Source organism: Neofelis nebulosa, chromosome 6 (assembly GCF_028018385.1).
Source record: "Neofelis nebulosa isolate mNeoNeb1 chromosome 6, mNeoNeb1.pri, whole genome shotgun sequence".
NCBI lineage: Eukaryota > Metazoa > Chordata > Mammalia > Carnivora > Felidae > Neofelis > Neofelis nebulosa.
This window is the reverse complement of record NC_080787.1, coordinates 8,812,087-8,827,890: the sequence shown is the minus strand read 5'-3', so window position 1 is coordinate 8,827,890 and position 15,804 is coordinate 8,812,087. Positions and strand designations below refer to the sequence as shown.

The window sequence follows — 15,804 nt, the reverse complement described above, 5'->3', positions numbered from 1 at the left end:
GACCGAAAGCAACAAAGACTAGAAAGGAACAGAGAATGCCACCAGAAACTCCAACTCTACAGGCAACACATTGGCAATAAATTCCTATCTTTCAGTACTCACTCTAAATGTCAATGGACTAAACGCTCCAATCAAAAGACAGAGGGTATCAGAACGGATAAGAAAACAAGATCCATCTATATGCTGTTTACAAGAGACCCACTTTAGACCTAAAGACGCGTTCAGATTGAAAGTAAGGGGATGGAGAACAATCTATCATGCTAATGGTCAACAAAAGAAAGCCGGAGTAGCCATACTTACTTATATCAGACAATCTAGACTTTAGAATAAAGACTGTATCAAGAGATGCAGAAGGGCATTATATCATAATTAAGGGGTCCATCCACCAAGAAGATCTAATGATTGTAAATATACATGCCCCCAAAATGAAACCACTCAACTATATAAATCAATTAGTTACAAACATAAAGAAATTCATTGATAATACCCTAATAGTAGGGGACTTCAGTACCCCACTGACAACAATGGACAGATCATCTAAGCAGAAAATCAACAAGGAAACAATGGCTTTGAATGACACACTGGATCAGATGGACTTAACAGATATATTCAGAACATTTCATCCTAAAGGAGTAGCATACACATTCTTCTCCAGTGTACATGGAATATTCTCCAGAATAGATCACATACTGGGACACACATCAGCCCACAACAAGTACAAAAAGATTGAGATCATACCGTGCATATTTTCAGACCACAACACTATGAAACTTGAAATCAACCACAAGAAAAAATTTGGAAAGACAACAAATATTTGGAGACTAAAGAACATCCTACTAAAGAATGAATGGGCTAACCAAGAAGTTAAAGAGGAAATTAAAAAGTACATAGAGGCCAATGAAAATGATAGCACCACAACCCAAAACCACTGGGATGCAGCAAAGGAGGTCAAAGAGGAAAGTATATAGCAATCCAGGCCTTCCTAAAGAAGGAAGAAAGGTCACAGATACAAACCTAACTTTACACCTTAAAAAGCTGGAAAAAGAAGAGCAAATAAAACCCCAAACCAGCAGAAGACAGGAAATAATAAAGATTAGAGCAGGAATCAATGCTATCAAAACCAAAAATAACAGAATATATCAGTGAAACGAGGAGCTGGTTCTTTGAAAAAATTAACAAAATTGATAAACCCCTAGCCAGTTTGGTCAAAAAGAAAAAGGAAAGGACCCAAGTAAATAAAATCAAGAATGAAATAGGAGAGATCACAACCAACACAGCAGAAATGTGAACAACAAGGGGCACCTGGGTGGCTCAGTCAATTAAGCGTCCGACTTGGGCTCAGGTCATGATCTCACAATTCACAAGTTCAAGCCCCACATCAGGCTCTGTGCTGACAGCTCAGAGCCTGGAGCCTGCTTTGGATTCTGTGTCTCCCCCTCTCTGCCCCTTCCCTGCTCATGCTCTGTCTCTCAATAATAAATAAACGTTAAAAAAAAAAAGAAAGAAAAGAAAAAAGAAAACGAAAATGAAAATACAACAATCCAAACGCTTTGGGACGCAGCGAAGGCAGTCCTGAGAGGAAAATACATTGCAATCCAGTCCTATCTCAAGAAACAAGAAAAATCCCAAATACAAAAATCTAACAGCACACCTAAAGGAAATAGAAGCAGAACAGCAAAGGCAGCCTAAACCCAGCAGAAGAAGAAAATAATAAAGATCAGAGAAGAAATAAACAATATAGAATCTAAAAAAACTGTAGAGCAGATCAACGAAACCAAGAGTTGGTTTTTTGAAAAAATAAACAAAATTGACAAACCTCTAGCCAGGCTTCTCAAAAAGAAAAGGGAGATGACCCAAATAGATAAAATCATGAATGAAAATGGGATTATTACAACCAATCCCTCAGAGATACAAACAATTATCAGGGAATACTATGAAAAATTATATGCCAACAAATTCGACAACCTGGAAGAAATGGACAAATTCCTAAACACCCACACTCTTCCAAAACTCCATCAGGAGGAAATAGAAAGCTTGAACAGACCCATAACCAGCGAAGAAATTGAATTGGTTATCAAAAATCTCCCAACAAATAAAAGTCCAGGACCAGATGGCTTCCCAGGGGAGTTCTACCAGACGTTTAAAGCAGACATAATACCTATCCTTCTCAAGCTATTCCAAGAAATAGAAAGGGAAGGAAAACTTCCAGACTCATTCTATGAAGCCAGTATTACTTTGATTCCCAAACCAGACAGAGACCCAGTAAAAAAAGAGAACTACAGGCCAATATCCCTGATGAATATGGATGCAAAAATTCTCAATAAGACACTAGCAAATCGAATTCAACAGCATATAAAAAGAATTATTCACCATGATCAAGTGGGATTCATTCCTGGGATGCAGGGCTGGTTCAACATTCACAAACCAATCAACGTGATACATCACATTAACAAAAAAAAAGAGAAGAACCATATGATCCTGTCAATCGATGCAGAAAAGGCCTTTGACAAAATCCAGCACCCTTTCTTAATAAAAACCCTTGAGAAAGTCGGGATAGAAGGAACATACTTAAAGATCATAAAAGCCATTTATGAAAAGCCCACGGCTAACATCATCCTCAATGGGGAAAAACTGAGAGCTTTTTCCCTGAGATCAGGAACACGACAGGGATGTCCACTCTCACCACTGTTGTTTACCATAGTGTTGGAAGTTCTAGCATCAGCAATCAGACAACAAAAGGAAATCAAAGGCATCAAAATTGGCAAAGAGGAAGTTAAGCTTTCACTTTTTGCAGATGACATGATATTATACATGGAAACCCAACAGACTCCACCAAAAGTCTGCTAGAACTGATACATGAATTCAGCAAAGTGGCAGCATACAAAATCAATGTACAGAAATCAGTTGCATTCTTATACACTAACAATGAAGCAACAGAAAGACAAATAAAGAAACTGATCCCATTCACAATTGCACCAAGAAACATAAAATACCTAGGGATAAATCTAACCAAAGATGTAAAAGATCTGTATGCTGAAAACTATAGAAAGCTTATGAAGGTAATTGAAGAAGATATAAAGAAATGGAAAGACATTCCCTGCTCATGGATTGGAAGAATATTGTCAAAATGTCACTACCACCCAAAGCTATCTACACATTCAATGCAATCCCAATCAAAATTGCACCAGCATTCTTCTCGAAACTAGAACAAGCCATCCTAAAATTCATATGGAACCACAAAAGGCCCCGAATAACCAAAGTAATTTTGAAGAAGACCACCAAAGCAGGAGGCATCACAATCCCAGATTTTAGCCTCTATTACAAAGCTGTAATCATCAAGACAGCATGGTATTGGCACAAAAACAGACACATAGACCTATGGAATAGAATAGAAACCCCAGAACTAGACCCACAAACGTATGGCCAACTCATCTTTGACAAAGCAGGAAAGAACATCCAATGGAAAAAAGAGAGTCTCTTTAACAAATGGTGCTGGGAGAACTGGACAGCAACATGCAGAAGGTTGAAACTAGACCACTTTCTTACACCATTCACAAAAATAAACTCAAAGTGGATAAAGGACCTGAATGTGAGACAGGAAACCATCAAAACCCTAGAGGAAAAAGCAGGAAAAGACCTCTCTGACCCCAGCTGTAGCAATCTCTTCTCGACACATCCCCAAAGGCAAGGGAATTAAAAGCAAAAATGAATTACTGGGACCTTATGAAGATAAAAAGCTTCTGCACAGCAAAGGAAACAACCAACAAAACTAAAAGGCAACCAACGGAATGGGAAAAGATATTTGCAAATGACATATCGGACAAAGGGCTAGTATCCAAAATCTATAAAGAGCTCACCAAACTCCACACCCGAAAAAAAATAACCCAGTGAAGAAATGGGCAGAAAACATGAATGGACACTTCTCTAAAGAAGACATCCGGATGGCCAACAGGCACATGAAAAGATGCTCAATGTTGCTCCTCATCAGGGAAATACAAATCAAAACCTCAGATACACTCAGATTATCACCTCACGCCAGTCAGAGTGGCCAAAATGAACAAATCAGGAGACTATAGATGCTGGAGAGGATGTGGAGAAACGGGAACCCTCTTGCACTGTTGGTGGGAATGCAAACTGGTGCAGCCTCTCTAGAAAACAGTGTGGAGGTTCCTCAAAATATAAAAAATAGACCTACCCTATGACCCAGCAATAGCACTGCTAGGAATTTACCCAAGGGATACAGGAGTACTGATGCATAGGGGCACTTGTACCCCAATGTTTATAGCAGCACTCTCAACAATAGCCAAATTATGGAAAGAGCCTAAATGTCCATCATCTGATGAATGGATAAAGAAATTGTGGTTTATATACACAATGGAGTACTACATGGCAATGAGAAAGAACGAAATATGGCCCTTTGTAGCAACGTGGATGGAACTGGAGAGTGTGATGCTAAGTGAAATAAGCCATACAGAGAAAGACAGATACCATATGTTTTCACTCTTATGTGGATCCTGAGAAACTTAACAGAAACCCATGGGGGAGGGGAAGGAAAAAAAAAAAAAAAGAGGTTAGAGTGGGAGAGAGCCAAAGCATAGGAGACTGTTGAAAACTGAGAACAAACTGAGGGTTGATGGGGGGTGGGAGGGAGGGGAGGCTGGGTGATGGGTATTGAGGAGGGCACCTTTTGGGATGAGCACTGGGTGTTGTATGGAAACCAATTTGACAATAAATTTCATATATTGAAAAAATAAATAAATAAATAAAAAAGAAATACAAACTATATTAAGAATATTACGAGCAATTATATGCCAATATAGTTGGCAATCCGGAAGAAATGGACAAATTCCTAGAAACATATACACTACCAAAACTGAAACAAGAAATAGAAAATTTGAACAGACCCATAACCAGTAAAGAAATCGAATTAGTAATCAAAAATCTCCCAAATAACAACAGTCCAGGGCCGGATGGCTTTCCAGGGGAATTCTACCAAACATTTAAAGAAGAGTTAACACCTATTCTCTTGAAGCTGTTCCAAAAAATAGAAATGGAAGGAAAACTTCCAAACTCTTTCTATGAAGCCAGCATTATCTTGGTTCCAAAACCAAAGACCCCACTGAAAAGGAGAACTATAGACCAATATCCCTGATAAACATGGACGCAAAAATCCTCAACAAGATACTAGCCAACCAAATCCAACAATACATTAAAAGACTTATTCACTATGACCAAATGGGGTTTATACCTGGGATGCAGGGCTGGTTCAACATCTGCAAAACAATCAATGTGATACATCACCTCAATAAAAGAAAGGACAAGAACCACATGATCCTCTCAATAGATGCAGAGAAAGCATTTGACAAAATACAGAATCCTTTCTTGGAAAAAAACCCTCCAGAAAGTAGGGATAGAAGGATCACCTCAAGACCATAAACACCATATATGAAACACCTAACGCTAACATCATCCTCGATGGGGAAAAACTGAGAGCTTTCTCCCTAAGGTCAGGAACAAGACAGGGATGTCCACTCTCACCACTGTTATTCAACATAGTATTGGCAGTCTTAGCTTCAGAAAACAGACAACACAAAGACATCAAAGGCATCCAAATCGGCCAGGAGGAGGTCAAACTTTCACTCTTTGCAGATGACATGACACTCTGTATGGAAAACCCAAAAGATTCCACGAAAAACCTGCTAGAACTGATCCATGAATTCAGCAAAGTTGAAGGATATAAAATCAATGCACAGAAATCGGTTGCATTCCTATACACCAATAATGAAGCAACAGAAAGAGAAATCAAGGAATTGATCCCATTTACAATTGCACCAAAAACCACAATAAAATACCTAGGAATAAATCTAACCAAACAGGTGAAAAATCTATACACTGAAAACTACAAAAAGCTGATGAAAGAAATTGAAGAAGACACAAAAAAATGGAAAAAGATTCCATGCTCCTGGATAGGAAGAACAAATATTGTTAAAATGTCAATACTACCCAAAGCAATCTACATATTCAATGCAATCCCTATCAAAATAACACCAGCATTCTTCACAGAGCTAGAACAAACAATCCTAAAATTTGTATGAAACCACAAAAGACCCCAAATAGCCAAAGACCCCAAAAAGCAAAGCTGGAGGCATCACAATCCCAGACTTCAAGCTGTATTACAAAGCTGTAATCATCAAGACAGTATGGTACTGGCACAAAAACAGACACTCAGATCAATGGAACAGAATAGAGAACCCAGAAATGGACCCACAAACGTATGGCCAACTAATCTTTGACAAAGCAGGACAGAATATCCAATGGAATAAAGACAGTCTCTTCAGCAAGTAGTTCTGGGAAAACTGGACAGCAACATGCAGAAGAATGAATCCGGACACTTTCTTACACCATACACAAAAACAAACTCAAAATGGATGAAAGACCTAAATCTAAGACAGGAAGCCATCAAAATCCTCAAGCAGGAAGCAGGCAAAAACCTCTTTCACCTCAGCCACAGCAACTTCTTACTCAACACGTCTCCAAAGGCAAGGGAAACAAAAGCAAAAATGAACTACTGGGACCTCATCAAAATAAAAAGCTTCTGCACAGCAAAGGAAACAATCAGCAAAACTAAAAGGCAACTGACGGAATGGGAGAAGAGATCTGCAAATGAAATATCAAGTTAAAAGGGTTAGTATACAAAATCTATAAGGAACTTATCAAACTCAACACCCAAAATTCAAATAATCCAGTGAAGAAATGGGCAAAAGACATGAATAGACACTTCTCCAAAGACGACATCCAGATGGCCAACCGACACATGAAAACATGCTCAACATCACTCATCATCAGGGAAAGACAACTCAAAACCACAAAGAGATACCACCTCACACCTGTCAGAATGGCCAACATTAACAACTCAGGCAACAACAGATGTTGGAGAGGATGTGGACAAAGAGGATCTCTTTTGCATTGTTGGTGGGAATGCAAACGGGTGCAACCACTCTGGAAAACAGAATGAAAGTTCCTCAAAAAATTAAAAATAGAACTACCCTATGACCCAGCAATTGCACTACTAGGTATTTATCCAAGGGATGGATACAGGTAAGCTGTTTCGAGGGGCACATGCACCCCAATGTTTATAGTAGCACTATTGACAATAGCCAAAGTATGGAAAGAGTCCAAATGTCCATTGACGGATGAAATGGATAAAGAAGATGTGGTATATTGGGGTGTCTGGGTGGCTCAGTTAAGTGTCTGACTCCAGCTCAGGTCATGATCTTGTAGTTCGTGAGTTCAAGCCCCACATCAGGCTCTGTGCTGACAGCTCAGAGCCTGGAGCCTGCTTCGGATTCTGTGTCTCCCACTCTCTGCCCCTCCCCTGCTCACTCTGACTCCTTCTCAAAAATAAATAAACATTTAAAACAAATTTAAAAGAAGATGTGGTGTGTGTGTGTATGTATATATATATATATATATATATATATATATATATACATACACACACACACACAATGAAGTATTACTTGCAATCAAAAAGAATGGAATCTTGCCATTTGCAACTATGTGGATGGAACTAGAGGGTATTATGTTAAGTGAAATTAGAGAAAGACAAATATATGACTTCACTCATATGTGGAACTTAAGATAGAAAACAGATGAACATAAGGAAAGGGAAGCAAAAATAACATAAAAACAACAAGGGGGGACAAAACATAAGAGGCTCTTAAATGCAGAGAACAAACTGAGGATTGCTGGAAGGGTGGTGAGTGGGGGGGGGGTGGGCTTAACGGGGGAGGGGCATCAAGGAAGATGCTGGAAGGGTGATGAGTCAGGGGGGAGGGCTTAACGGGGAAGGGGCATCAAGGAGGACACTTGTTGGGAGGAGCCCTGGGGGTTATATGGGGATTCCCAAATAACGGGATTCCATTCCTGAAGTTATTATTGCACTAGATGCTAACTAACTTGGATGTAAATTTAAAAATTAATTTAAAATTGTTTTTTAAATTAAAAAGAGAGAAAATCTTTAAAACAAATAGACGCAGGTCATTCACACTCACATGACCCACATAAACTGAACTTCCTTCCGATGGTGGTCCTAACACTAGGAGCCAACATTTATGAAGTGCTTCCTACACACTGAACCATTTACACGAGCGCCCTCAGGTGGACCTCCCAACAGCCCCGCGATCAAAGATAGAATTATTTCTGCCCCCATTTCACAGATGAGAAAACAAAGCTCAGGGAGGCTTAGTTACTTGCTTGGGATAACCCAGCAGTGAGTGGCAGGTCTGGAAAATTCCAAAGCCCATCGTCTACCATCGTGTGCACCCAAAACCCATGGCCACAGAAGGAGAGCCTGGAGATTTCACCGGAGGCTTATTTCACTATTAAAAATAGTATTTATATTGGATTGTTTATCTCACTGTTCCCCAGCTACTTAAAATAGGTTTAATATTTACAGTCTAATGTCAAATTTATCACGTAAGGGAATTCTGTTCCAAATCACAATATATAATTATGGTTAACGTTCTCTGAATACTAAAAGTGTTTTTATTTTTTTCATGTTTGTTTATTTTTGAGAGAGAGAGAGAGAGAGACAGACAGACAGAATGTGAGCAGGGGAGGGACAGGGAGAGAGGGAGACACAGAGTCCCAAGCAGGCTCCAGGCTCTGAGCTGTCAGCACGGAGCCTGACGTGGGCCTTGAACCCACTAATGGTGAGATCATGACCCGACCTGAAGTCGGACGCCTGACCAAATGAGCCAGCCCCGAATACTAGCAAATGTCTTTAAGGCCAAAAGAATAGCATCCAGCATATAATATCCCAGAGCTACACACATTTGGGCCTCTCCAATTTATAACCCCAGTCCTATACTCCTTACCTGGAGCAGCCGCCATCTGGTACAGATCCGGCCCTAAAACCCTCTTTCCCACTGCCCTTGTCTGCATGGGGTGCTGCCTCCGCTGCTCCCTCTCCAGACCACCCCCCACCCCACTTAGCTGCGCAGTGCACGGGGGCTGCATACTCAGTGGGGTGGTTGCAAGCCAGATCCGAGAGGAGCCTTGGCTCCCTCATCCGGCGGGGAGACTCTGTGAGCCCAAAGGTCTACTGCGGCTGGAAGTGGGCTGGTCTACCCTGGTCGGAGGCCCCGGTTAACACTCATCCTGGACATGCAGGGCGGGAGCTGGCGCTCCAGACGCTGTTCCACACGGGCTGAATGTCAGACTCCAACCGAAGGCTGTGATTTACAAATGCATCCACTCCTCGTTTCACTTCGGAGGAGGGAGTTTGGTGCAGCGGCCTCTGAAACCCTTTAACCCTGAGACGGCGGCAGGAGGAGAGGAGGCTCACTGGGCCCTGGCTGCCGGAGCCTGCGCACAGCTCGGGTCCTCCCCGAAGAGGGGACGCAGCACAGGGGTGGACAGGGGGCCCTCCCACTGACCACAGTCCTGCAGGATCCACCTCTCCGTCCCCAAAACTGGAGACAGCAGCACATGTAACCACATGGGAGCGCGTCTGAGCTTTGAGACGAGGGAGGGAGTTCCTTGCTCTCCCTCCTTGGTTATGAGAGAGGCTAGCACTTCACGAGAGCTTTGCATTTGATCAGTGGAAAACCTGAGCACAATAGTTGGCGGGGGGGGGGGGGGGGGGGTGGACAGGGCAGGAGGACCGCATACAAGTAGAGCCAGATCTCACCTGGTCCCGTTCTCTAACATGAAGCTCGTCAGACGGAAGATGTTCGTGGACCAATACGCCATGTCATCCAGTCCCCCCAGGAAATATTCTTGGAATTGTTCCACCAAAAACGGGGATCTTCTGGAATAAGTGGGATAAAGCTACAGTAGAGAAAAAGAAAAGTTATCAATAAGTGCTTTTCCTGGGGTCTTTGTAATCCTTTAAATTGAGATTGTGAAGAATGAAGCCTTTACCTTGGAAACGGCTAGCATCTCACCATACCTGCAACATGAACAACAATTTTGCCTGTGAGTGTGGTTTGTACAGAGAAGCGAAGCAGATAATGAAGAAAAAACTCCACTAACATGTAGCTACTATCATGCAACTGCCTTTGAATAAGCAAAATCCCGTAAATCCAAAACCCAACTCAGGAAACTAAAACGTCAGAAAGCACTCTAGGGGCGCCTGGGTGGCGCAGTCGGTTAAGCCTCCGACTTCAGCCAGGTCACGATCTCGCGGTCCGTGAGTTCGAGCCCCGCGTCAGGCTCTGGGCTGATGGCTCGGAGCCTGGAGCCTGTTTCCGATTCTGTGTCTCCCTCTCTCTCTGCCCCTCCCCCGTTCATGCTTTGTCTCTCTCTGTCCCAAAAATAAATAAAAAACGTTGAAAAAAAAAAATTAAAAAAAAAAAAAAAAAAAAAAAAAGCACTCTAAGGAAGTCACACTGAGATCAGTTGTAAGCTCTCCTCTGGGCGACACCTACATTTCCAAGAACTGAAGGTAGGTACAGTCAACGATTGCACTTTTGGTGATGACTTCTCGGCCATAGAGCTTCTTGTAAATTCCCAGCAGATCTTGGACGGGCACATACCTGAGAAAGGCGTTAGAATAAGATAAGATTCTGAAATTAAAGATAAATGGCCAGCAAGAGCAGCTACTGTTCACTCCATGATTACTTTGGGCCAGGAATTATGCAAAGGGCTTTCCATGAACTATTTATTTCGTCCTACCTACAAGCCCCGGTGCTTGGAATTACTACATTCCTGCTTGACATCAGAGGAAGCTAAAGCACAGAAAAGTGAACTGATTTCCCCAAAGATGCACAGCAAACAACTGTACCTTCACCCGATATTTATGGAGGTACATTGAAAGACAGGAAACGAACTCTAACATGTCAAAAGAATTAGTCTTGTGAATTCAGTTCAAGGAGCAATATATTTTTATTCTTTTGAGCACTGAATTGCTATTGAAAGTTCTTAGTTTTAAAACACCAAAATTGGGGGCGCCTGGGTGGCTCAGTTGGTGAAGCGTCCAACTTCGGCTCAGGTCATGAGCTTACGGTTTGTGAGTTCGAGCCCCTCATCAGGCTCTGCGCTCACAGTTCAGAGCCTGAAGCCTGCTTTGGGTTCTGTGTCTCCCTCTCTGTCTGCCCCTCCCCCATTCATTCTCTCTCCTTCTCTCTCTCTCTCCTTCTCTCTCTCAAAAATACATAAACATTACAAAATATTTTTTTAAAAACACCGAAATGGCTCCTCACCCCAACATCCTGGTTTAGACCACACAGAAGTAAGAAATGAGACAGTAAAAAGAATTCTAAGTCAGGTTTTGATTCACAATATTCCTTATTTCAGTCAAAAGAGCAGCATACATTAGATTAATGCTGAATCATCTTCCGTTTTTATTTCTGAAACCTTAGAATACACCAGACAGAAATCACAACCAAATAAAACCTGATTTTAGTATATTTATGAAAAAAGACTCTATGGAGAGATCCATTTTTTTTTTTTTTTTTTTTTTTAAAGAGCACCAGAGTGGTCCTCCCAATAAAAATAGCTCCGGGCTGGACAAAATAACAAAAATATTTTTTTTAGATGAATCACGAAGCTAGCAAGAAAGTGAAAATTTTCCAAAGGCCCAAAATAAATTGAAACTGAAAACTTGAAGAGGTAAGCAAGTGGGGAAGCCAGGCTCTGCCCCGAGCTCTTGGCGATTGTGAAGGGCTGCAGAAGGTATGGGCTAAAGCACAGAAACCAGCCAAAGCTGGTTTCCACCTCGGAGGAGACTCTGAACTAATGGCTACGCCTCTGCATGAGTATTAGCTAGAAACCAACCTAACCTGTCAAGGTCAGCCAAGAAACTGACAATGGATAAAGGGGAAAAGATATAGTTGTCCCCCTAACATTGGTAACTACCACCAGTCGCACAAATGGTCTGTCCTGCATTCGTGCTATCTCTGTAGTCAGAACAACTTCAAGGGCTGAATGTAACTCCGTATGGTCCTAGGTTAACAGTGTCTCCCGGGAGCCTGCAGAAGTCGACAAACCCTGCCTGGAGACATGCAACTCGAAGTCCAGCCGTGAGGAATTCAAGCACCATGGGACATAACCAAGAGAGCCAGCGTAACGACAGTGATAGTTGCTAAAGGAGACTGGAAGGCAATAAGCATTCATTGGCAATGAAGAGGGTCACCACGTCATGAGGAAAAGGTTCGACTCACCCTAAAGATGTAAGATTTTTAAACTTGAATGTACCTGACAACATATCTTCAAAACGTCTATATAGCAAATTGACAGAGCTTCAAGAAAATGGAAAACAATCCACCATCGCCAGGGGAAATTTTTTTTAACAAATTTCTTGGTAATTATTAGATCGACCTAATATAAAATAAAAAGGCTAGTTTATTTATCATTTTAACAGTAAATTTAATAAGCTTAAGCTAATAAGCATACGTACATTAGACCAAAAGTTGGAGAACAATCTTTTCAAGCGCATATGGACTATTTACGAGTGTTGATCATATGTTAGGTCTCAAATCAAGACTCAACAGGAGACTCCTGGCAAAGACAGCGGAGTGGGAGGACCCTAAATGGATCTTGTCCCATGGGTACAACTAGACAACACTCACATCAGTGCAGACAGACAACCCCAAAAATGACCCAAAGACTGGCAGAAGAGCCTCCACAACTAAATGTTGAGAAGAGGCCACATTAAAGAGGGTGGAAAGGGTAGAGACATGGTGTGGGCTAAACCCCACAGGTCTGGCTATCAGAGGGAGGGAGCCATGGTTTCAGAGAGGGGCAAGAAGCAGATTATCACACTGGGGAGCCTACTTGGTTCCTTGAAAATGGACGAACCTCTTGCCAGAGTCATCAGAGAGAGAGAGAGAGAGAGAGAGAGAGAGAGAGGGAGAGAGAGAGAGGGAGGTCGTAAATAAACAACCCCCCCCAAAAGAGGAAAAGTAATGACTGACACCACAGAAACAGAAAGAATTGTAAGAGAATATTAAGAAAAATTCTATGACGACAAATTGGACAATCTAGAAGAAATGGATAAATTCCTAGGAACATATAACCTACCAAAACTGAATCAGGAAGAAGTAGAAAATTTCAACAGACCAATTATCGTTAATGAAATTCAATCAGTAATCAAAAAACCCCCAATAAACAAAAGTCCAGAGCCAGATGGCTTCACAGGCAAATTCTACCAAACATACAAAGAAGAGTTAATACCTGTTCTTCTCAAACTATTACAAAACATAGAAGACAAAAGAAAACTTCCAAATGCGTTTTATGAGGCCAGCATTACTTTGATACCCAAACCAGATAAAGACACCACTAAAAACCAGAGGTACAGGCCAGTATCTGATGGACACAGATGCAAAAACCCTCAACAAAATACTAGCAAACCAAATCCAACAATACATTAAAAAAACAAAACAAAACAAAACAAAAAAAAAACCATTCACCATAATCAAGTAAGATTTATTCCTGGGTTCAAAGAGTGGTTCTGTATTCACAAAATCAATGCGACATATCATATCAATAAAAGAAAGAATAAAAGCCTTATGATCATTTCAATAGATGCAGAAAAAGCATTTGACAAAGTACAACATCCATTCATGATAAAAACCCTCCACAAGATAGGTTTAAAGGGAACATACCTCAACATAAGAAAAGCCATATATGAAAAACCCACAGTGAACATCATAATCAGTGGTGAGAAACCGAGAGTCTTTCCTCTAAAGTCAGGAACAAGATGCCGATGTCCACTCTCGCCACCGTTATTTAACATAGTATTGGAAGTTCTAGCCACAGCAATTGGACAACATAAATAAAAGGCATCCAAATTGGTAAGGAAAAAGTAAAACTATCACTATTTGCAAATGCCAGGATACTATCTATAGAAAACCCTAAAGACACCACCAAAAAAATACTAGAGATGATAAATGAATTCAGTAGGATCACAGGATACAAAAGTCAATGTATAAAATTCTGTTGTATTTCTATATACTAATAATGAAGTAGCAGAAAGAGAAACTAAGGAAATAATCCCATTTACAAATGCACCAAAACCAATAAAATATCTAGGAACAGAAGAGGTGAAAGACCTATACTCTGAAAACTACAAAATACTGATGAAAGAAATTGATGACGACACACCAAAAAATGGAAAGACATTCCATATTCATGGATTGGAAAAACAAATATCGTTAAAATGTCAATACTACCCAAAGCAATCTACTATTCAATGCAATCCCTATCAAAATACCAAGAGCATTTTTCACAGAGCTAGAACAGTCCTAAAATTTGTACAGAACCACAAAAGACCCCGAGTAGCCAAAGCAATCTTCAAAAAGAAAAGCAAAGCTGGAGGCATCACAATTCCAGACATCAAGTTATATTTCAAAGCTTCATTAATCAAAATAGTGGGATACTGGCACAAAAATAGACATAAATCAATGGAACAGAGTAGAAAACCCAGAAGTGAACCCACAACTATATGATCAGTTAATCTTTGACAAAGCAGGAAAGAATATCCAATGGGAAAAAGACAGTCTCTTCAACAAATGGTGCTGGGAGAACTGGACAGCAACATGCAGAAGAATGAAACTCGGCCACTTTTTTACACCATACGCAAAAATAAACTCAAAATGGATTAAAGACCTAAATGTGAGATCTGAAACCATAAAAACCCTAGAAGGGATCACAGGGAGTAATTTCTTTGACATCAGCCATAGCAACATTTTTCTGATATGTTTCCTGAGGCAAGGGACATAAAAGCAAAAATAAACTATTGGGACTTCATAAAATAAAAAGCTTCTGCACAGCAAAGGAAACAATCAGCAAAGCTAAAAACATCCTACTGAATGAGAGAAGATATTTTCAAATGACATACCTGATAAAGGGTTAATATCCAAAATATATAAAGAACTGATATAAGTCAACACCAAAAGAACAACTAAACCAATTTAAAATGGGCAGAGAACATGGACATTTCTCCAGAGAAAACATCCAGAGGGCCAACAGACACATGGAAAGATGCTCTCAACATCACTCATCATCAGGGAAATACAAATCAAAACTATAATGAGATACCACCTCACACCTGTCAGAATGGCTAAAATCAACAACACAAGAGACAACAGGTGTTGGCAAGGATGTGGAGAAAAAGGAACGTCGTACGCTGTTGGTGGACGTGCAAACTGGTATGGCCACTGTGGAAAACAGTGTGGAGGTTCCTCAAAAAGTTAAAAATAGAACTTCCCTACAATTCAGCAATTGCACCACAGGGTGTTTACCCACAGGATACAAAAATACTAATTCAAAGGGATATGTGCACCCCAATGTTTTCAGCAGTATTATCTACAAGAGCCGAATTAAGGAAGCAGCACAAATGCCCATCAACTGACGAACAGATAAAGAAGGTGTGGTCTATATATACATGATGGAATATTAATTGGCCATAAAAAAAGAATGGAATCTTGCAACAACATGGAGTGAACTAGAGAGTATAATGCTAAGTGAAATAAGTCAGAGAAAGACAAATACCATGTGATCCCATTCAGATGTGGAGTTTAGGAAAGAAAACAAATGAACAAAGGAAAAAAAGAGAGAGAGAAAAGAAGAAACCGACCCTTAAGTATAGAGAAGAAACTGATGATTACCAGAAGGGAGATGGGTGGGGGGAGGAGTGCAACAGATAAAGGGGATTAAGAGTACATTTATCATGGTGAGCACCAAGTCATGGACAGATTTGCTGAATCACTATATCATACGCTAATATAACACTAGGTTAACGATACTGGCATTAAATTTAAAAACTTAAAAAGACTCTACAAATTTTAGGAGAACCTG

At 40.6% G+C, this 15,804-nt stretch overlaps 1 protein-coding gene across 1 annotated transcript in view; it reads right to left on the bottom strand.

Annotated features, from left to right (window-relative positions):
• The window catches only part of GPLD1 (glycosylphosphatidylinositol specific phospholipase D1), a 68,859-nt gene that overhangs the window by 26,769 nt on the left and 26,286 nt on the right, over nt 1–15,804 (bottom strand). The window contains exons 8-10 of the mRNA XM_058732848.1: nt 10,434–10,541; nt 9,928–9,955; nt 9,695–9,834 (exon numbers count right to left, since the gene is read on the bottom strand). Of these exons, the coding sequence (XP_058588831.1) occupies nt 9,695–9,834; nt 9,928–9,955; nt 10,434–10,541 (276 nt within the window). The remainder of the gene's footprint in view (nt 1–9,694; nt 9,835–9,927; nt 9,956–10,433; nt 10,542–15,804) is intronic.